The sequence below is a fragment of the Malania oleifera genome, chromosome 6 (genome assembly GCF_029873635.1).
Source record: "Malania oleifera isolate guangnan ecotype guangnan chromosome 6, ASM2987363v1, whole genome shotgun sequence".
NCBI classification, from domain to species: Eukaryota; Viridiplantae; Streptophyta; class Magnoliopsida; order Santalales; family Ximeniaceae; genus Malania; species Malania oleifera.
In genome coordinates, this window is record NC_080422.1 from 1,912,610 (window position 1) to 1,934,568 (window position 21,959).

The 21,959-nt window shown below is 36.5% G+C and overlaps 1 protein-coding gene across 1 annotated transcript; it reads right to left on the bottom strand.

Moving 5' to 3' along the window:
• Window positions 1–7,309: 7,309 nt before the first annotated feature.
• On the bottom strand, window positions 7,310–10,220 carry LOC131157579 (endoglucanase 1-like). The gene is made up of 7 exons (XM_058111845.1): window positions 9,919–10,220; window positions 9,488–9,697; window positions 8,795–8,995; window positions 8,595–8,687; window positions 8,356–8,517; window positions 8,152–8,263; window positions 7,310–7,998 (listed from the first exon to the last, which is right to left on the bottom strand). Exons 1-7 carry the CDS (start codon window positions 10,138–10,140, stop codon window positions 7,496–7,498), a joined length of 1,503 nt encoding a protein of 500 aa, XP_057967828.1. The 5' UTR covers window positions 10,141–10,220; the 3' UTR covers window positions 7,310–7,495.
• Window positions 10,221–21,959: the final 11,739 nt, after the last annotated feature.

The window sequence follows — 21,959 nt, forward strand, 5'->3', positions numbered from 1 at the left end:
TAGGGGTGAAAATGTAACCTAACCTATCCCTGTATCATACAAATCATCTCAGATATAGTACAATGGATGAGGGTCCGACCCCGTGGGGTTCCTAGGCACCCTAAACACATCCAACCACAATCATATATACAGCGAAAAAAGTCATTCTATATCAACATATGCAGTACCATACCAGAGTCTATACAAGAGCAGAACATGGCTCTAACAAAACATACAAACTGGGTACCCAAATACAACTCAAAATGGTAACCTAACAAACTACAGTCCTAGCACTTACCCGAGTGCTAACGCAGTATACCGGCCACTACGCTCCCTACACCAAGACGCTAGTTCCAGTTACTCGAAGGACCTGTAAAAATGTACGTATAGCAGGGGTGAGACACTTCTCAGTAAGGAAGAACACATGTTATATCGGTGTGTGGCATTTGAGTGTTATCATGATACAACATACACGCAGTTGAATGCAATCTAGTACTAATTCACACAATGCATACATGCATGCATACGACGGCCATTTATACGTAGCCCAGTCACAATACACACACATGATTAGTAATACATAGTTTTGTCACACTCATTGGCCCGAAGCCGGTTCGACATTCCAGCGTTGGCCCGTAGCCAACCCGCGAAGCACGGCGCCACCGGCACATGACTAGTCCTCGACTCCCATGGCATCGTACAGGCGCTAACTGGTGGATCCACACCCTTCGGCCTGATCTGCTGGAATAGGCTCACGCCCTCGGATATAGAGCCAAACACTCTTTCCTACGTGGTAAGCAATAAACACACGCCCTCAGATATAGAGCCGGACACTCTCAATACCTGGAATCATTTTGGAACCGCGTTCCTATCAGCAATTCCGCATATCACACACACATGCATGCTCATATAACCAAACAAACCACACTCATTTGGTAATCTAAATCATGGTTTTCCAAACAAATACAGTTTAAACAAAGTCAAGGCACGGCCATCCCAATATCACAGTATAAATCACATGTATGCTCGGTTTTCAACAAAACCCGAGATTCAGCCCATCGCCCCCTTTTTCCCAAAATTGCAATAATGAAAAACCCATAGTTTTCCCTATTAGATCCCCATAAATGAGTAGCCAAAATACACACAAGATCGTGAACCACAGTTCCATCAAGTCTGATTTCGAAAAGAACCAATCTAAACATAGTTCCCCTTACCTTAACCCCGTATAACAAATCCTGAACTCCAAGGCTCCTAAATAGCGAATCGAGTTCCAAAACGTACAAATCATAGTATAGCATATACTCACAAGACCATCCTCTACAAAACTATTAGATCAGAAATGAAAACCGAGCCTTACCTCGATTTTTTGCCAAAACCCAAAAACCTCCGAAACGAGATTCTAATTCATAGAAGTTGTAGAGAATCCTTCCACGATCCTCGTGGTAACTTCCGTTTCCTGATTCTATCAATGATCGGTGAAGAAATCTAGAGAGAGAGAAAGAGTAGGGAGAGGTTTAGAGAGAGAGAGAGAGATAAGTTTGAGATTTCTTAATGAAGAAGTAATGAGAATTTCCTTTTATAACCCTTTGACCTGGCCCAATTTTCATCGACGAAATGGTGCCTTCATCAAGAAATCTTTCACTGGCTTCGTCGATGAATCGGTGGCCTCATCAACGAATCTGAGATCGCTGATTTTTTCGAGACCCCTCGACTTCTCCTCGTCAACGAGTTTCTAAATTTTATCGACGACAAGAACACAGGCTTCGTCGACGAATTCGCTCTTTTACCAAAATGTCCCTCTCTTTATATATATAAACTCATTATCACTGTTTGGGTTCTTACAACAAGCTCTCAAACTTCAAGTCAAATCTATTAGAAGAGTTTGAATGTGTCAAATGACTAAGCTATATGTTATAGGTTTCAATCTATATGATAATTCAAATAGCTAGGAAACCTGTGCATTAAGATCCATAAGAAAGGAAGCAATATAGGCTTATGATTCTGAAGTAAAATGGTTTATGATTTTTTGGGTTTCTAAGCTAAAGTTGGTAAAGTCAAGTATAAATCATTTAAAATCTTAGAAGACTCGGCTAAACTTGTGGAGAATGATTACATGGAATAGATATAAAGGTATGAAAAGTGCAAAACTGAAGGGGAGCAAATTAACTTGAAAATTCTATAGCTCTAAAACATAAGTATAAGCACATTTAGTATCATATTTTGTGTTTACATCTGGTATCAAATCATAAATGGTATGTGTAAATTCTTGTTTGCATATTTGATACAACATGTTAACCAAATAATTTTTTTTATACTGAACTAAATTGGTTGCATGCTTGAAAATATTTAGGGGAGCTGAGCTCCATTCCTAGAGAAAGAGCATAAAGAACGCATGTGCATCATAGTATCACTATAGTTGGTCAAAACATTTTAAAATGATTGCTTATATGGCTTTGAACTAGTCGTGACATTAATCTTTGATAAGTATAAGCTTTTCATTTCATCTACGCAAGTACTAAAATTCATAAGGGAAGCATCTAGAAATGATTTCCTATCTCATTATGCTTACCAATATTTCTTATGCTTAGATGTGCAGTGAACTTTCTGTGGCATGCACTCAATTATGATGATTCTATTGAATATGCAAAATAAAAATATATTGCTTTGCCGAAAATTGCTTGAGTTAACCACATGATATTGTTTTGAAATGCATTGATATAATGAGGATCTGTATGGTTAGTCTTTTTGGTTACAATTCTTTTTGGAATGTACTTAAAGCAAATATCTATAGAAAAACTTGTTTTGAATATCCGAAAAGATAAAAGATATATAACAGAGTAAATTTTTGGATGAAAACTGAAGCGAGAGATTTTTTTTAAATTGCATAATCCGTAATGTGTATGAGTTTAACTAAGTAAAACAGGGGAGTGTGTTTCTGAACTAAAATAAATATAGTTGCCTAGAATTATATTAGATGACAAAATTCAAGGGGAGCAACGTAACGTAAGATGTAATCACTTGGTATCACATCAATTAACTTTTAGTATTGCATTAATTCACATTTGGTATCAAATTAATCAACATTTGTTCTCATTTGATATAAGATTAGTCCACAGTTGGTATCACATCAATCAATATTTGGTATCCTCACATAATCTTTGAAATTTATGCATTAGCAAGGGGGATAGTTGATGTCAAAAAGGGAAAGAAGAAAATTTTTAATCTGATGGTTGAACAAGCGTACAACTTTAAAATTTCAAAGGAGAGAAGAACATAAGGTTGTGTCCACTCATATCTTACTATAATACACCTTTTTATTGATGTCAAAAGGGGGAGAGAAATTGGGAGTAAAAATAATAAAAACATATCAGAAGCTGAGCAAAATTGTTATTGATGTTATGCAAAGGGTGAGATATACAAAGGGGGAGAAACTATTGTTGATGTCATGGTTGAAACATCATGAGCATATTTTATATTTCATTATGAGCATATTTCATATTTCATTGAATATTTGATGCATTCATTGAAGGGGAACCTTGTTAGGCGTAACCCATTATATATTTTTGCCCATGCATTTGTCATCATCAAAAAGGAGGAGATTGTTGACTCTACAAGTCCAATCCGATTTTGATAATGACAAATCACTTGATATTTGATTTGTGCATTGAGTTTGTGAACAAGACTTATATTAAGCATGCATGGAAAGATAATGAGTTATGAAAGCCTTCAAGTAAAGCTTACAAATCTTGGCAAGATCCATGGAACTCAAAGAGTATGAGAATCAAGATGCAAGCGACAAAGTTCAAGAACATCTTGGGAATAGGTATTTAGAACTCATGTACTTACATTTTCATATGATTTAATTTGAGGCTCAACATATACCTAGAATGCTTTTAGGTTTCATGCATTTCATGAACATCATTAGGGGACTTTCATGGACTTAGAAATATTCTTAAAACCTTGGAAAGTGCTTTTATAAAAGAGCCAATAAAGAAAGTAAAACAAATTTTTAAATTAAAAAGAAAAATTGAGAAAAGGGGCTTCGCTAGCCTGAACTCAATCTCATTTTCCTGAAGAATTTCTTTAGGAGCCTGAAAATTAAGTTCGGTAGCCTGAAGAATTAATGGGAAACACAGTAAGTTGGCCGAGGCACTTCGGTCGCCTGACCTTGGGACTTCAGGCGCCTAAACTGGCCACTTCAGGAGCCTGAACCTCTCTTTAGGCGCCTGACCCTGTTTTCCAAGTTAATTTTTCAAAGGTTTAAGGAATTTCGGTCGCCTGGGCTTCGACCTTAGGCGCCTGAACTTGCAGGAAAATTTAAAATTTTGATTTTTATTAAAAGAACTCGCGAGCTATTTCTTTAATCCAACGGTTGAGATCAATTCTAAGGGTAAGACACTATATATACTGAATATCTAAACCCTAGAACAAAGTTAAGACACACAAGAAGAGAATAACACATCTTATTGAAAGAGAATAGAGAAACTTGAGCTGATTGATATACGATTGCCTACACTTCAACTTCTACTCATTGAGCTTGGGCAAATCAACTCAGAATCTCGAAGGGAACTCGTTTACTCATCTTGTTTTTCATTTCTAGTATTGAGGTTTGATCATTCAAGTTAATATTCTCAAGAATTTCTCATTCCATCACTTGTTATTGACTATCGTTAAAAAAATTTTAATCTTGAGTGTGAACATACATATAAAAATTGCTTTTGAAAAAATCATTACTTGAGAAAGTTTTTTAGCTATTGGTTGATTGGTTTTTGATTCAAGAGTATATATATATTGTTTATAGAGCTTATTATTGAAAAATCTATTTTTGATTAAGTATTAAGAGATTGATCTTGAGTGTGCATATATATATATATATATATATATATATATATTAAATCACTTTGATAAGATTACCACTTGAAAAGAGTTTTAGCTATTGATTAAATATTTTAGTTTCAAGTGATTTTTTCTATTCAAAGACTCGATACTTTTAATAGTACAAATCCACTTGATTAGATATCCTTGGAGTTCTTAAATACATATATTGTTGAAGGATATTTTTTGAAATAGATTACATTGGTTTTTGATCTTTGGAATACATATCTATATATATTTGCACATTGCAAAGGTTGTGTTGTGATTGAATATTTGAAAGAAAGCTTTGTGATTTTGATTGATTTAATATTCAAGACAAAGTTTTTATTAATAAGTTCACATCAAATATATTTGTGCATTTTTGCAAAGTGAACTAAGAATCCTAAAATTCTCAAAAGTGCTTAAATATATCTTTATTTGGGAGATTTGATAAAAAGAGAATTGTGAGTTGAAGCATAATCATTCATAAAACGATTGTGTCGTTACATTCATTCCGAGTTTCATGTTTCATCATATCATGTACTAGGACTTTGAAATGTACTCACTAGCTTTGTTAGAAGCAACATTGAGTGTTTTGCAGATTAAATTGTATTTAAGGTTTGGTTTGTGAACCGAGGTTGAAGAGAGAGTTGTATCTCTTGTAAGCAGCGAATAAGGAGGGAGTTGTACCTCTTGTAAGCAGCGAATTAGGAGGGAGTTGTACCTTTTGTAAGCAGCGAATTGTAAGGGAAATTCCGTCCCAATTTAAGGAGCAAAGATTATAGTGGAATCCTTGAGTGGGTTGCTCAAGGTGAGGACGTAAGTCAGGTTGGCTGAATCTCGTAAAATAGCGGTTGCATTCTCTCTTTCCTTATTCTTTTTATTTTCTGCATTGTATTTTAATTTCCAGTTTGCTTGTGTATGTTGAATAACTTTACACGCACTTAATTGGGTAAAAAGGAATTCATTGATTTAGTAATTCAAATCTGCATCAAGTTCCAGTCATTAATTAGTTAAACATAGAAATAGGGATTGATTGGTAAATAAGTTTCAAAATTTTTTTAAAATACCCAATTCACCCCTCTCTTGGGATTACACATAAATCAACAGTATGTATAATATAGTTCACTAAATAATTAAATGGATCAATTAAACATCATATTACTTGGTGGTAACTCCTAATTTCCCTAAAATTTGACAATGACATAAAACTCAACACCGTTAAAATTAAAATAATTAAATATATATTTTTTCATATAAAAATTATATTATTTTATTTGTAATTATTAAATAAACATATGCCTATAATGTTCGTTTATATGAAATGAAAGCTTTGGTTTATATAATTGTCTCTTTAACTTTATCAAATAGTCATATTTTTTTACAATTGAGAGGACTACAATTGAAAATAACACATTCAAATATTAGATACCAATCAATTAAATTAATTCAACATTTAGATTCACTGACAAGTTCTATTTAAAATTCAAAATTAGCTAATTATATTTGAATTTAGTGTTTACCAATTAACACATAATTTTTACAAAAACACCCCTATGTGCATCCAAAACACTCCAATTTTTTTATTTGAATTATCAAAATTAAATCTCTAGCTCTTGGAATATTATTTTGATTATAAATAGTCATTTTTGTTTTCATAAACATATGAAGGGAAGATTCATATATAATGTCCGAAAAAATTTGCAAAATAATTAGGTCTTTTTATTAGGTTTTCAATGCCGTGAAAGTCATAACACATACTATACCTTTGAGAGATATGTTTGTGTACCAAATGTAACGGTGTAAGCAATTGGTATGGGACATTAACTTTGTGTCCCATTATTGGGGCACTTTGCATTTTAATTTTCTATCATGCAAGGGAAAATTGAACTTTGAAATATATTATTTTGGACCAACATTATTAGTTTGAGTTAAGAAGCCGTCTTTGAGCAACAGTAAAGTTATCGTTGTGTGACCTGAAAGTTATAGGTTTGAGATGTGAAAACGGCCTCTTGCAAAAATGTAAGTTAATGTTGCGTACTATAGACTTATCATGATCTGTTAATTTCTCAAATTTTGTTTACATAGTAGCTTTCGAATTGTTCCTTTTTTATTCTTTAGTTTGAGTTGACCATTTTTTAAAAGGTAATTAAAAATGTTAGTATAATAATTATTTCTTTTTGACCATTGAATATTGGGTATTATCAATTATTAAAATAAAGGCGTGTTAGTAAGTGGTCATATTATTTAGTGTTGAACATGTTTGTGTTTCGAGGATCAAGTGTGCCTACCCTCACCATAGTGCCATGAGGTGATATCCACTCTCAAAGTTAGTATTCATGTTCATGTGTATGCCGATTGTTAATTTGATTGAATTTTTTGAGGAGGCTTAATTATTTGCATATGGTTTTTCATCCCATAATTTAGGTGCAAGCATAGAAAAGGTCTGTAACGCAATCAAGGGCCTCCAATGATGTACTAGGAAATGATAATGTATAGGCAATAAGATGCTAAGATCACACATTCATCTTAAATCTCTTGCAGCTTCCATGTGGAACCACTGGTCTCTCTTAAATTCCAGTAGTACTCCACCGAGCTCGACATTACCTTGAAAAGGAAAAACACACACACATACATTTCAAAGATTCATTTTTGTAGCTAGCTAGTTTGCTATGGCTTTGGCGCCGCCTGCGAAGTATGCAACTGCGCCAACGAATGGAGCATTGATGTACGTCGCTGGTTCAGCCTGCTGGTAGTTATTGCGATCATCAGAGAAACTGTCTGCGCTGTCAGGACCCCCCACTATGGCCCCAACAAGCACATTCGGATTTGGCGAGGCAGAGTAGAGGTACTGGAACCCGCTGTTGCAGTCGATGCGCTGTGGGTGTGTTTTGATGGATGGCACAGAGGAACCCCTGTGGTGGACATGCTGTGGGTACTTCTCCCCGAAGCCCACCATGTAAGACATCTTCGCTGGATTATTACCGAGAATGTAGTCAACCTGATTCCTAGCCAGGTCGATGAGCTTCTCTGCCGTCACGGTGGACGTCCCACATGACGGAGCTCCTCCATTTGCTTTAAGATACTTGGCATATGTCAAGAGGAGTAGAGATGTGGAAGTCACATACTGCATATTGCTCCCGCTTGCTTTGTACAGAAGACCCCCTGCAGAACAGTCAACTGCTCAGAGAACAGCTTGATTTCTGATGATCCAAAACCACTTTCGAAATCCGAGATTGCATGTGAGTTGATTTTGAAAGAGGCTCTGTATCCTTATAGAGGGAATTAGGAATTAAATCAATTAATGGTATAGCTGACCTGGCGTATACTGGGCTTGGAAATTAGATGTTCCTGGAATTTGGGAGCATACGAATTTGTCGGAGTGTTCTTTATATAACTGAAACTCTTGAGTAGTTTTCTCCAAGTAGTACTGCATGCAGAAAATCAGAACAAGGTCAATTAATGAAGCTTTGATGTCCTATTTATCTGAAGGCAGGAGTGAGGTTATAAATGGAATAGAACCTTGGAAAGCAAGATTTTGGTTCCTGCACGCTTGTCGTCCCAGCTGAAAGAATAGTCATCGTCATCCGCGCCCATGGTGTGGCCATTGGACTGAATGTAAGCCAAGTAAGAGCCGTTCTGAGAAGCTCTATGAATCCATGCCGCGCCCCACAAAAGCTCGTCCTAATTGAAAGAATTAACGGGTCAAGAACCATGACTCCCAAATTAAGCAAAAACACAAACTTGGCCTTGTGTCTTACATTGTATCCGGAGTAAGAGCAGTAGAATGGGCAAACCGCGGAGTTGAGAGAATCGCTGTAAGAGCCTCTGTATTTGTCTGCGAAATCAAACACCTGCATGGGTCATTACAATCAGCTTAATTTCTTGTAAGGGAAGGTGTTCGGAGAAATCAAAAGAACTAAGCTGCAAAATCAATGCAGTTTTTGGTGGGGATGATTACTGTCTTGGCAGTTTGAAGCAATTTAGCGGAGTAAGAGGTGTCAGAGTCTTTGAACACAATGGAAGCTGCAGCCAAAGCAGCGGCTGTCTCCGCTGCGACATCTGATCCTGGGTTCCGTGTGTCCACCTTGTACACATTGCGAGGTGTGTCCATGTCTTCAGGCCTCTCCCAGCACTTGTGATCCATGTTTGGATCTCCCACCTGAGCAATCCAGTCCCAAATTCATTAACCCTCTAGTGAACTGTTGGCAAACACTCGATGCACTTGCTTTATGCATGGAAGCGAAAAAAAAAAAAAGTGGGGTTTCTGTTTTGCAATTATTTTCCGACCACTCCGACTGCCTCATGAGGCAACAGGCAACTTAAAAAATAAAAGGGCATGTAACAAAAAGCAAACTGCAAAGAGATCCTACTAAAGCAGTTGGAAAATCAGAGAAATGAGAATATCTAAACTCTTGGATTAAAAGGGAACTCCTGGAAGAACAGGATTGAACCTCAAAACTAGTGGTTAAGCTTGGATTTGGTATTTGAATATATGAATATATGTTTATAGTTTAAACTAATTAAACATGCGTTACTATTTAGTATTTACTTATTGCATGAGCATAAATATCTTTTCCCCCTTTTCTGCTTATATGAAGCTGTAAATGTTTACGGTAATGATTTGTGAAGTATAGCATTTTATTTTCCTCACTTGGACGTATAGGGTGCCGAGGGTGGCACCGGCTGCTTTCAGAAGATAGTCGGTACCCCAACGGATAGCTTCTCTGGCATTGTCAATCTGGCTACCCATGGAGCTCCCAAACTCAATGACACTCCACGACAGCAATGTGGTCGTGAAGGCCATCGGCAGCCCAAACTTCACATTGTCTCCTGCATCATAGTAACCCCCGACAAGGTCCACCTGCAACACACACCCCCAGTTAGCAACTGAAATCTAATTCTATCTGTGGAGAAATTATTAGGTATATTGAGTATATACACCGAGTCTAATATAATTTTGTCATGTGTATATATTTCAACTAAACAATACTTTTTATACACACGACCAAATCATATTATATTCAAAATATACACCTAGTGCACCAAATATTATCTCATTCTCCCTTGTCTGTGTGTATATACATGGTAAGAGGAGCCGTCGGACAGCCCGGAGTTTCCCCTCCAGTTGACCCTCTGGTTAGATGGCAGTTTCCCGGACCGCTGTCCCTCGAAGAAGAGGATGGATTTTTCGAGGGCGTCGGAGTAATCCTGGGGAGTGAAGGCAGAGGAAGACAGCAAAATGGAAAGAAGAGCAAAGCAAAGAATATGCAACGTTAAGGAGAGTTTAGTGCTAGCAGAGGTCATTTTGGTTTCCCTCCAAGCCAGTGTCTTTGAAATCAAAGCTAACACTGCTTGGTGAGGATAAAGACTAAAGAGAGTGGGTGGTGTTGAAATTGCTGAGGCCGGGAGGCTGCTATTTATAGGGCAAGAAGTTCGTTGGTCGTTGAAGAAAAAGGGGAAAAGGGGGAAAAAGGATAAGAGAATTGCGGCGGTTTACGGGATCAACTGCGCCAAATCAGACGCAGTGTCTTGGGACGGTGAAAGTAGCTTTTGCACGCCTAACGTGCACAAAAATACAAAGAGAGGGCGCCATTTTTCTTGAGGGAAAACCATGGAGGAGCTTGTGGATAAATCAATGAATGGTTAATTAATTTGGGGACAGCTAGTGCACTTCCTTATTTTTACACTGGTTAACAGGGTGTTTCAATTTTGACAGTAGTTTCTCTCACTTTCTTGCAAAATCTTTCCTGCTGCAATTTCTTTTTTCTTGTCAATTGAAATTTCACATGTATACAGATATATATTTCCTGTTTTCTTTCACTTGATTTAGTAGATATCCGTTTCCTCCATTGTCTCTTCTCTATCAGTTTATCATTTTGACATTTTCTAACCAAAAGGGTTTCAAGAGTTTATCCAAGTACAAAAATTTGACCTGACAAGAAAACTTGTCCCACAGAATTTCCCGGGAATGACATTCCCACTGTTAATTCTCGTGTTTGGGTATGATCATTGCGTGTGAAAGAGGGAGGGAGAGATTCGCTCATCATCATCACTGTTAAACAATCCATGGAGGGCCTATAAAGTGCGTGATTTACGTAAATCAACTTGGGTGGGGGGGGGGGGGGGGAGGAGGGGGTAAGGCATGTTTGGGAGGCGTGATTTGAGGACAAAAACAGAGTTAAAATTCCAAGCAAATATTGATATTGAATGGGGTGTAGGCATAGGATCCGATTTTCAGAATGCATGGATTGTTCAAATGAAGCGTCAACGTGTGGGTTTGGCGTTTTCTGGCTGCGGTAGATAGCGTTGTCTGTTGGCGTTGGGGGGATTTTTCATTTTTGCCCGGGAGAGCGGAGAAGTCACGGGGCACGGGAAAAACGGAGGGAAATCACGTGAAGGGGTTGTGAGGCTACCCACGAATCAGTGGCGGCGAGTTTGGCAGAGCGGTTGCGTTTTCTAAAAAGAGCAAGAGGAAGTGGGGACCTAAGCCTAACCAGAGGATTGGGGAAAAAAAAAAAAGCAGCAGTCAAATTACATGTGATGGGGACTGTTGGGAAGCTCACATGGATGGTCAAGCATTTCACAATGCGTTCGGCGCAAAAAGAGAGAGAGAGAGAGAGAGAGAGAGAGAGAGAGAGAATCATGCAACTATGCTATATGTCTCGAGCTCAGAATAATATGGGTTCACGTGGTAAGGCACCGATCGGTGCAGGTATATATGGTCCCACACAGCATATCTATTAGTGTCCTATCATGTGGCTCATGTCATCACATCCACTTACTCAAAAAATTATACAAGAGAATTCTCCCCTACCTATTTGTATGCCTGTTCTTAAATTCTACATTTACTAAAAATGAGTTTCTCATTAACATTAATAAATGTAAGATCAATTTACCACATATCTAATATTAAAAAATAAAGTATACGAACAAGTGATGGAAAAGTCCCCTATATAATTGCTCCTTTTTATCATGGCAACAATGGAAACATTGAATGCTGAAAATAAGTTGAGGCATGAAAGGAATATGAGAAGGAAAATATGATTCTTTTGCTGTATAATTGATGTTCAATATAGACACTTAATAGATGAAAAGAAAATGTTAAATGTTGGATTGTTGCACATGATTCCAATAAATTTGAGCGTAGGATGATATTGTCTAGTAAATTGTGTGTTTAGAGTGATTGTACAAATTTTAATTTGTGGTTGGAGAATAAAGTTATGGCATAGGTATGATAGGTTATCCCTTGCAATACTCGCAAGAGTTAGGTCAGAATAAGTATGACTAAAGGGTTACTACTAGTGCTGCATTATCACATCTAAATTTGTGTTAGATAACTGGATAAATACTGAAAATTCACACATGTTTTTTTTTCTTCAGTAATTAGTATTGTAAGTTGAGTTGAATTGTGGTCAACTTGAGTTCAGCTCGTTTATTTGAAAGAGAGCTTGTCTTCGATTCAAGTTTGAAGTTTTTCTATTTGAGTTCAACTCATTTAACTTTTTATATAACTAATTAAAACTCTATTCAACTAAAAACTTGTTTCTCATTAATGAGTCACGTAATGAGTCCAATAGCTCGAATGTCTCAACTATTGTTTGGATTATTTAGTTGATGAGTTCAAAATATGAGTTCACTTGATAAATAAATTTGATCAAATCATTATTAAGTCAAGCACTAAGTAGCTCACGTAACTCATTTACAATCTTATTGATAATGTTTTTAAATTGGATTGGTCGACAAGTCAATTGGCTGATTTTCATTGATATGATATCATATTTAGGTTTTAGTATAACTATTATTTATATAACACACCCTAAATTGTGTATTTAAAAATTGTATATTATCTTTAACAATAAGATCCCTGTGTAACATATATTTATGAATGAAAACAATAGATTATATATATATATATATGTATATATACTTTTTTGTTATGTCTGTTTAGATTTGTTTCTTATTTAGTTTTGTTTGGATTTATAGTACTGTTTTGATTAGTTGTTGATGTTGTTTTTTAAAAGACCTTTAATGTCTATTTAATCTATCATTTCTCAATTCTTGTCTTATAACCACGGTATTCATCTGCCAAAAGTGAGTGTATATCAATAAATAATTAGAGGTGCACGCCATCCTTTCTATAAAATAAAAATAAAATAAAAAAAAATTTATATAATAATTATTTTTTAAATCTATTTATACAATTTAAATAAATTTTTATAGTTTTTTATCAAATTCAATTATAGATGTTAAATGAAATCTGCTTCCATGACTTACTGTCTTGTTTGATTCAAATATCAGAGCGTAGCTTTTTTGACAAGTAGGCAATCTCCCTTTGGACTTTCTACTAACACAACAGGAGATTGAAACGTATGCATAAAAAATTAAGAGCAAAATCAGTAGTCCAAACGGGGTTCTTTACTCTGTTATTTTTATAATTATTTTTGTGTGGGATTCTTTCAGGGGCTTGGGCGAGAGGAGGGGAAAAGTTCAGGGTGGGGGCAGGGAGTTTGAATTCCGGGAATTGGTTTGGACTGCCGAATAATTCAGAATTTCTGGGTGTTGCCCAAACACGAGGCACTCTCGCTGAAAAATGGAGGACTTGTTTGTGTTCAACGAGAAAAATTGAATTATTATTATTATTATTATTATTATTATTATTGGTTAAAATGAAAGTCAATAATTTCAAGCTACTTTATAAGAGTTGGAGAATGAGTGTCCCAGTGTCCCCAGAGAGAGGAAATCAAGAATAAAGAATGTTTGAGTTTTTTTGACTCCTCCCTCTTGGTAGGAGTGTAAGCATGCTCGGTGACATTTCAATTATCCACTCTCCAGTTCACAAAACATTAAAATTAGGATTGTTGGGGAAAATAATAGTGCGACTGATTTTCTCGTTAGAGAAGGAGAAATGAAAAATAATATTATCTACGAAAAATAACATCTTTTATCGCGTTTGCTGAAAGATATCCTTTGAATAAATAAATTAAGTATCACTTCTTTTCGTTATTAGTTCATTCTCTCAATTTTTGTTAGGTTGGTTTAAATTTTTTTATTTTAGTTTATTTTATTATTTTTATTTTTATTAGGCCTATTTAAATTTATTTTTTATTTAACTTTGGTTGGATTTGTAATTCTATTTTAGTTGGTTGATGGTATTGTTTTTGGGAGGACTTTAATGTCTTTTTTATCCGTAATCACCCAATGATTGTCATGTAATCATGGTATTCCTCCGTAAAAAGTGAGGGTATATCAATAAATAATTGGAGGTGTCGCCCTCCTTTAGTTAAAAAAAAAAAAGTTGTCGGGGGAGTTATCTTAGTGTTTGGTTCAATAATGGTTGATTTGAACTCATTTCATGCTCGGTTTATGGGTCAATTTTTATAATTAATTTGTATTATGCCAACTCATTAATAGGTCAAGATTAGGCTCACTGAGTTATGTCAATGTGCTTGTGGAAGTGTTCACATAACGACTCGTTATTTGATTCATCTCATTCAGAGGTTCATCTAGAAACTCAATTGATAGTCATTCAAATTGACATTATTTTAGATGTTTAATTTTTATGTTTTACTGTGTAGTGACCCGAATAATAGCATGTTAATAATAATAAGAAGGAGAGAAAATAGATACAGAAACAGAAGGAGGTCGTAGACTTTGTAGACGAACACAAGGTTTCGTCGACGAAGGTCGTAAGGATTTCGTCGATGAACACAGGGCCTCGTCGACGAGAAAATACCGAGAGAGGGTCTTAGGGCGATCTGAATTTCATCGACGAATACATGGCCTCGTTGACGAGAAAATACCGAGAGAAGGTCTAGGGGCGGTTTGAATTTCGTCGACGAATACAAGGCTTCGTCGACGAATTTTGTGAAGGACTCGTCGATGAGGTGACGAGTCTCATCGACAAATCCGGCAGTATAAATATGGAGAAAACTGGGATTTTTGTCATTCTCTCGCCGCTCTCTCTCTCTTTCTCTCTCTCTCCTATGACTCCCTCTCCCTTCTCTCTTCATTTCCGGCCCGACCAGTCGCCAGATCGACGATCTGAAGCTACCACGACGCTCCTGGCAGAGTTTTCTACGCATCTATCAGAGCGGATCGTCGGGAAATTGGAGTTGGAAATCATCCCAAATTCAGGGTAAGGCCTTTTAGTCTCCTTTTGGCCTTGTGGTAGTTATAGGAATTGATACAGGTAGAAAAATATTGATGTTTAGTTCTAACAAATATGAGTTTCAGGGTGTTTTGTAGGAGGCCTTGTGGGTATCAGGCTAGAGTACAGTAGGAGCTTTTCAGAGATAAGGTAAGGGAAATATGCTATGTTAGGAAAGTTCTGAATATTATGTAGTTTATTTATTGACGAAAATTATGTATTTTAGTATGGTGTGGCTTATGATTATGTATATGGTACGAGGATATGTTTATGAATTTAGTTTCATGATTTTACAAATTTCAGTATTATGATTATACGCATTTCAGTACCATGATTATACGAATTCCAATACCATGATTTTACGATATTTCAGTACCATGATCTTATGAATTTCAATACCATGATAACACGAATTCCAGTATTACGAATATACAGTTCCATGTTATGATTATTCAGATTTCAGTACGATACGCAGTATCATGATTATTTCAGTATTTCAGAATCATGGTAAATCAAATAGACATGTATATAGAAATATATTATACGATATCAGACCTTGTTGGACTTGCAGCTACAGAGCACGGTACCGTTGCTACAGATATTATGCTACTTTATGAGTGCAAACACCTATTTAGATATACATGGTACGGTCGACCACCTAGGCCCTAGAAGAGGTTAGGCTCTCCATTCAGATATGGGTTGAGGAGGGCAGGTTGACTGACGGAGTTCAGTGAATTATTTCTAGTTGGCCAGCTAGGGTAAATTGGCCAGCCAGGGTAAATCCAGCCTACGGGCCGCACAACCTCGTCATAAAGGGCATGTCATGACATAGATAGCCACAGGGAATAATTTCAGCTATTATTACTAACGTATGGATTTATAGAAACAGGGATCCTACTTATGTATACTAGAAGTATTTTAAATTATAACCATAATATTGATATGTTAAGCAACAGGGAAAAGGGGTGATGTATTTTATTATGGTACTGTACTCTTGTATTCAGTTATTCATGTTTATATGGAAACAGATTTCATGATATATACAGTAGTTTATTTGCCACACACTAGTAATAGCATATTTTTTCTTACTGAGAGTTGGCTCATCCCAGTGTTGAAACATTTTTCAAGTGATCCAGGTAGGCGAGCAGACCAGGCTCGCAAGTAGAGGGGCGTCTGTAGTGCCCTGTCAGCAAAGTGAGTACAGAGTCGGATTTTTGTATTAACCCTAGCTAGTTGAGGGTATTTTTGGAGAAGAGATGTATTTATATTTTGGGAAAATAATGATATGTATATAACTCTGGTATTATATTGTATGGATATGTTTATTATGATTTACGCTTCTTGCTGCTTAGGTTAATGACGTAGATGGTATCTGAGTCTATATAAAAAAAAAATCATGTTAATTAAGCAGGTCGTTACATACTACATATTTCTCTCAAATTGTCATTTTTTAGTGGAACGAAATAAGTTAAACTTAAGCTTAAATCGAGTTTCGGAGTTATACATGAACTTTGTTTGTTTATTAGTATGACACGAGTTTGAATCATGAGTAAAGTTTGAATCACAATAATGTTAAACAAATTGAGTTAGAAAAGAACCTTGAAAACCTAATTCAAGATCGACTCAAGATTGAACATCCTTCAAAATAATTAATCCAAGCTTGATCTAGTCAATTCCATACCAGTATGAAACTCATATAAAAGTTGTAACATCGAGAGAGTCTTTATGGGCTTCATATACATGGATGAGTTGTAGGGACCTGAACCCAGGAAATAAAGGAAAATAAAAAAAGAAAAAGAAAATAAATAAAAAGGAAGAGAAAAAGAATGGATATGGTTTGGTTCAGCACCAAACCGTCGATGATTTGACGTCATCTTAGAAAACCGTCGACGTTTAAAACTACCAAGAGCATTTTAAGTGTCAAACCGTCGACAATTTCATAAAGTTCAGGAAAATCATCGACGATTTTCTCTGGGTTGGGCTTACTTAAGTAGTAAGCAAGGTTATAATTTTCATTTTAAAACACACACACACACTCTCTCTCTCTCTCTCTCTCTCTCTCTCTCTCTCTCTCTCTCTCTCTCTCTTTTCTAAGCCTCCTGGATCACTCTCACGTGCTCCTCGATCCTCTCTCCCTCCTCCCAGCTCATAGGTCATAGATCCTTGGCAAATTTAAGCGACTAGGGTTTCGTGTTTTTAAAGGTTTTAGGCAATTTTTCCAGGAATAGGTAAGGGGAATAAATTATGCCAGCTTTTATTTAAACTTAAACCTATTAAACTAGAGTTTATGATTCTAGAAACATTATGCTAGTTGTATTTCAAAATCCAACCGATTGAAGTTGAGTATAGGTATGAGGATTATAATATACCAGTTTAATTTGGAAATGGAACCGTTTAAAATTGAGTATGTGGATATAGGAACATCATATGGTATTTTCTAAATTTAATATACATAAGAAATCAATGGTTTTGGTGGTTATACACGTATTTTGGGAAAACTAAGTTGAGTACAGTTGATCATCTCCATTTTCTTGCAAACTACATATTTTGAGCTAAATTAAAACGGTAGAGGTGATCATACCCTAGGTCTCATTAAAGTATACTGAGTGTTATATGATATGTTCTCCAGTCAAATTATTAGCGTATAATATGACATTTAAATGGCATAAGATTAATTCTTCATAATAAACTGGTTGTGATTACTACAGTAAATAAACTTATATGTTTGGGTGATTTGTTTTGTGGGGTTATTCATGTATTTCACAATATAATGTTGGCAGGCCTGAGGAGTTCGTTATATTACCCTTGATATAAATTGCAATATAATGTTGGCAGGATATGATGAGTTCGTTATAGTGTCATTTATATAAAGGGGGTAAGACGTTGGCAGTGAAATGAAGAGGTCGTTTTACTGATTTACTATGAATAGGTCATTGTGAAAATGTAACAGTTGTCTATTGTGAAGTACGTGCTAAGAATGATTGGGGGGGGGGGGGAGGGGATGCTCAGTACATATAGGGAATGATGGGGAGGGATGTCCTGAGAACCACGGGAAGTGAAGCATTTGTGCATTATCCTTTGTGGGTGTGAGTAAATGTATTGTGGTTGTGGATGTGTGTATGTAGTTTTCTATGTTATGATTGATGATGTATGTGTGAGTACATGTAGAGACCCGAAAAAAATTAATTTATGAAAATAATAAAGGAAAAGAAAAGAAAGAGATGAAGGAAAAAGGAATTTTTAGCAGGGACTCGTCAACGAACTAATGGTCTTTATCAACGAATGTCCTTCTAGGTCTCATCGATGAAATACACGTGTCTCGTTGACGAGAAGTTACCGAGAGTAGAGAATTTAAGGCTATTAAGAGTTCGTTGACAAGTACATGGGTCTCTTCGAAAAATGCACGTGGCCAGTGGTCTATAAATATGCTGAAATCAAAATTTCAGCTGGAAATTTCATTTCTCACTCCACTCTCTCTCTCTCTCTCTCTCTCTGAGTTCTGTTTCTCTCCCTTCTCTTTTCATTTTTTGGCTTGATTCTCGTCCGAATCTACAATTAGAAGTTACCACGATGATGTAACGACCCCGACCCACCACGTGGGTCCGGAGTGCTACTTTAGTGACATCTGTGTACCTAATACATTGTTCATCATATATAAAACACATATATGCAGCGAAAATAAAACACAAAATCCTCTAATTACATTACCAGAGTTCTAACTATCTTTATACACAAATATATCCATTTTCACCTAACTACATCCCATAAAACTAAACAAAAATAAAATCTCTATCTACACACAACCTACATGAATTTACACCTCTAGCCGGACTCCTCTAGCCTACTAGACCTGATCTTTAGGATTTCCTAAAAAGATAATTTGTAAAGTAAGGGTGAAGCACAACTTAGTAAGGGAAAGACTAAGTTAACGTCAGTGTGTGGCCAACATGCATTTAGTTTACAGAAAATAATCAATTCACTAAGCAAATAAACACATTTATGAAAACATTCTTATTTTACATTCACACACACAATTAGCCAAGGATAGGGAAGATTACCCGCCCATACAAGTAGCTTCCCTCTACTCTAGTACCATTACTGCTATTAGGGCACTCACCTTTCTCAGTAAGCCCTCAAAATTATCTTACTAATTAACTGTATTTACATAAATTAACAGATATGCATATAAGACACTCCTTGTGACAAACACGCCATTTACTTCCCCATGGCACGAGTTGTGCGGCCCGAAGGTTGGACTATTGTCCTAAGGGATCCACTCAGACAATAGTTATCTGTACTCTCCGCTAACATACTCCGCGGGTCTATGCAGCTCCAACTTCTGGTCTGATTGCCCTCACCCAGGGGGTGCATTCACCTCACGTAGGCAAATCGAACAAGGCCACCCTACATCTCTCAGCATAGGTGTGGGCGCACACAGCCACATAACAAATCTCTAGTAACGGTACCGTGCTCACAATACACTGGTCCCCAAGGTTCCTAAAGTATATCATGCAATTTAGATAATAGAAAATACCATTTAAAACATTACTTCACATTCCTGTTATTCCAAAACCTGGCCCCCAGCCACAAAATACAACTTGGCTCAAAGCCATTTAAACAAAACCCCTGCCTTCGGCCATCAAATCAAAGTCTTGCATTTTTCACAAGCAGTTCCAGTATTTTTCATAACAATTCCAGTATTTCTCAAACAATTCAGTACTTAAAAATCTCAAATCCAAATATACAATAATTTATACAAATTATGTAACGATCTCAAATTTCTTATAATTTTTTTTTTATATATATACAGCAAACATTCCTACGCAGCGAAAACATATATCATGAAACCATTTATACATAAACTGTACAATACCAGGTTCTAGAATATACAGACCATACACAAAAATGCCACTCCAATATTATCTATCCCAAAAACATACACATCTCTGCCAAAAACTCATCCTATAACCAGGGTGACCAAACACTTTCTCTATCCGCGAGCCTGATCTGCTTGCCTATCTGGCTCACCTAAAAAATGTTAGGATAATGGGGTAAGTCAACGCTCAGTAAGTGGAAATAGCTATTACTAGTGTGTGGCAACTAAGTTAAGGATACTTTTAAAATAAAGTCTGAATTGTAATGCAATAAATCATCTATAAATCATATCTTTCAAGCATATCTTTCTTTCTTTATTTAAAACATATTGTATCATCTGTTTTCTACTTTTTATACTAGTAATATCATACTATACTGTAAAACTGTAAATATATAAATATCTGTACTTTATCCCTGGGACTCTGTACGTCATGATTTGCCCCTCATGACAGGGTTCTCCCTCGATTTGTGCAAAACGCGTTGATCGATATCCGTGAAACGCGTCGCCCTCTCTCGGTTCTCGCGACACACATCGTTCTCCCTCAATTTGTGCAAAATGTGTTGCTCGATATTCGTGACACGCGTCGCTCTCCCTCAATTCTCGCAATACATGTCACACTCTCTCGATTTCCACAACACGCGGCCATTCCCTTATAAAAAGGTTCTGCCCTTCTCGAACTCTAAGCATCACAACTTTCTATCATCTTGAATAATCACATTTCAGTTTGCAGTGATTAGCTCTTCCTAACTTGTCTCTTAGTTGTCTCATTACTCAAAAATGTTCTCAAATCACCCAACTCCCCAAGTTGCTGAGAGCAGCACTAGATTGTCGATCCAAAGATGGAAACCCAGTAAGGCACAGCTGGAGATTCTAGAGGAGGCCTTCCACAGCAGTCAAGGGGAACTCCCTTCCGTGGAGCGGACTATCTTGCTTGCAGCACAACTCCGACGGTATGGTCCAATCGAGCCGAGAAATATACGCTTTTGGTTTGAGAACCATAGGCGTAGGCGGGGATCAGTTGGACAAGCCACTATCTCAACTATTGCCCAATCAATTCTCCATATTACCTCCTTCGCCACTACCGACCCGAGCAGTGCCCCTGCCATTCTTCCAACCCTCTTCCCTATCGAGAATATTCCTACTATGAAACTTACAACTAATATCACACCAATGAGTCATATCCCTTACAATAGCAATATCGCAGTCACCACACTAAGGGTTTCGGATAATGTTGGCCTACTTCACCATTGCAAGGAAATCCGATGCGCATTGAGACTCATATACGGGCCACCAATAACTCGGGAAGAGGGCAGCTCTTCCTCCTTCGCCGAACAAACAGGCGTTCTCTCCCTTTTTCCAACCCAAGCTAGCGACATTATAAGAGGTCAACTCTGCCAAGAAAGAACCCAGGCGGTTAGCAGTGACACCGCTAGTACTGCGATAGATGTTAACGTTGATCTAAGGCTCTAAAGGCTAGTTCTCGTATATTTTTAATTTATAGGACATGTATAATATATATTTATATATATATATATATATATATATATACATATATATAATTATCATTTTCCACATCTTCTGAATTTCTTTTCCATTTCAACCTTTATTAGACCGACGATTCACACTTCAATTTCCAAAATAAAATACTTCGCCAAATTGACCCTCAATCTATTCTAAGACTTAGTCAAATCGTTAATCAATGTACTCTTTTAAATAGCGCAACCAATTATACAGTACTCATTTTAAATTAGCAAATTTCGAGGACGAAATTTTTATGAGGGGAAATTGTGATGACCCAAAAATATATATAATTAAAGTACAATAATAATAAAATAATAAAAATGGTCATTAAGTTAATATCAATACTAAAGTGTTTTTCTGTAGGATCCTTGATTCCATGTTTGATGCCTAAGAAAGACCTTGTCTTAGCGAGTGCTCAGAGACCATTGCGGCTCAGTCGCTCCTTGGAGGTCGGCCTGGTCAAAATGGAATTTCATAGGATAAACAGGATAGACATTGTTTGTACACGTAAATAAATATATATACATAAAATAGTGTTTTGACAGACATAATTTGTAAAAATACATAATAAGATGATAA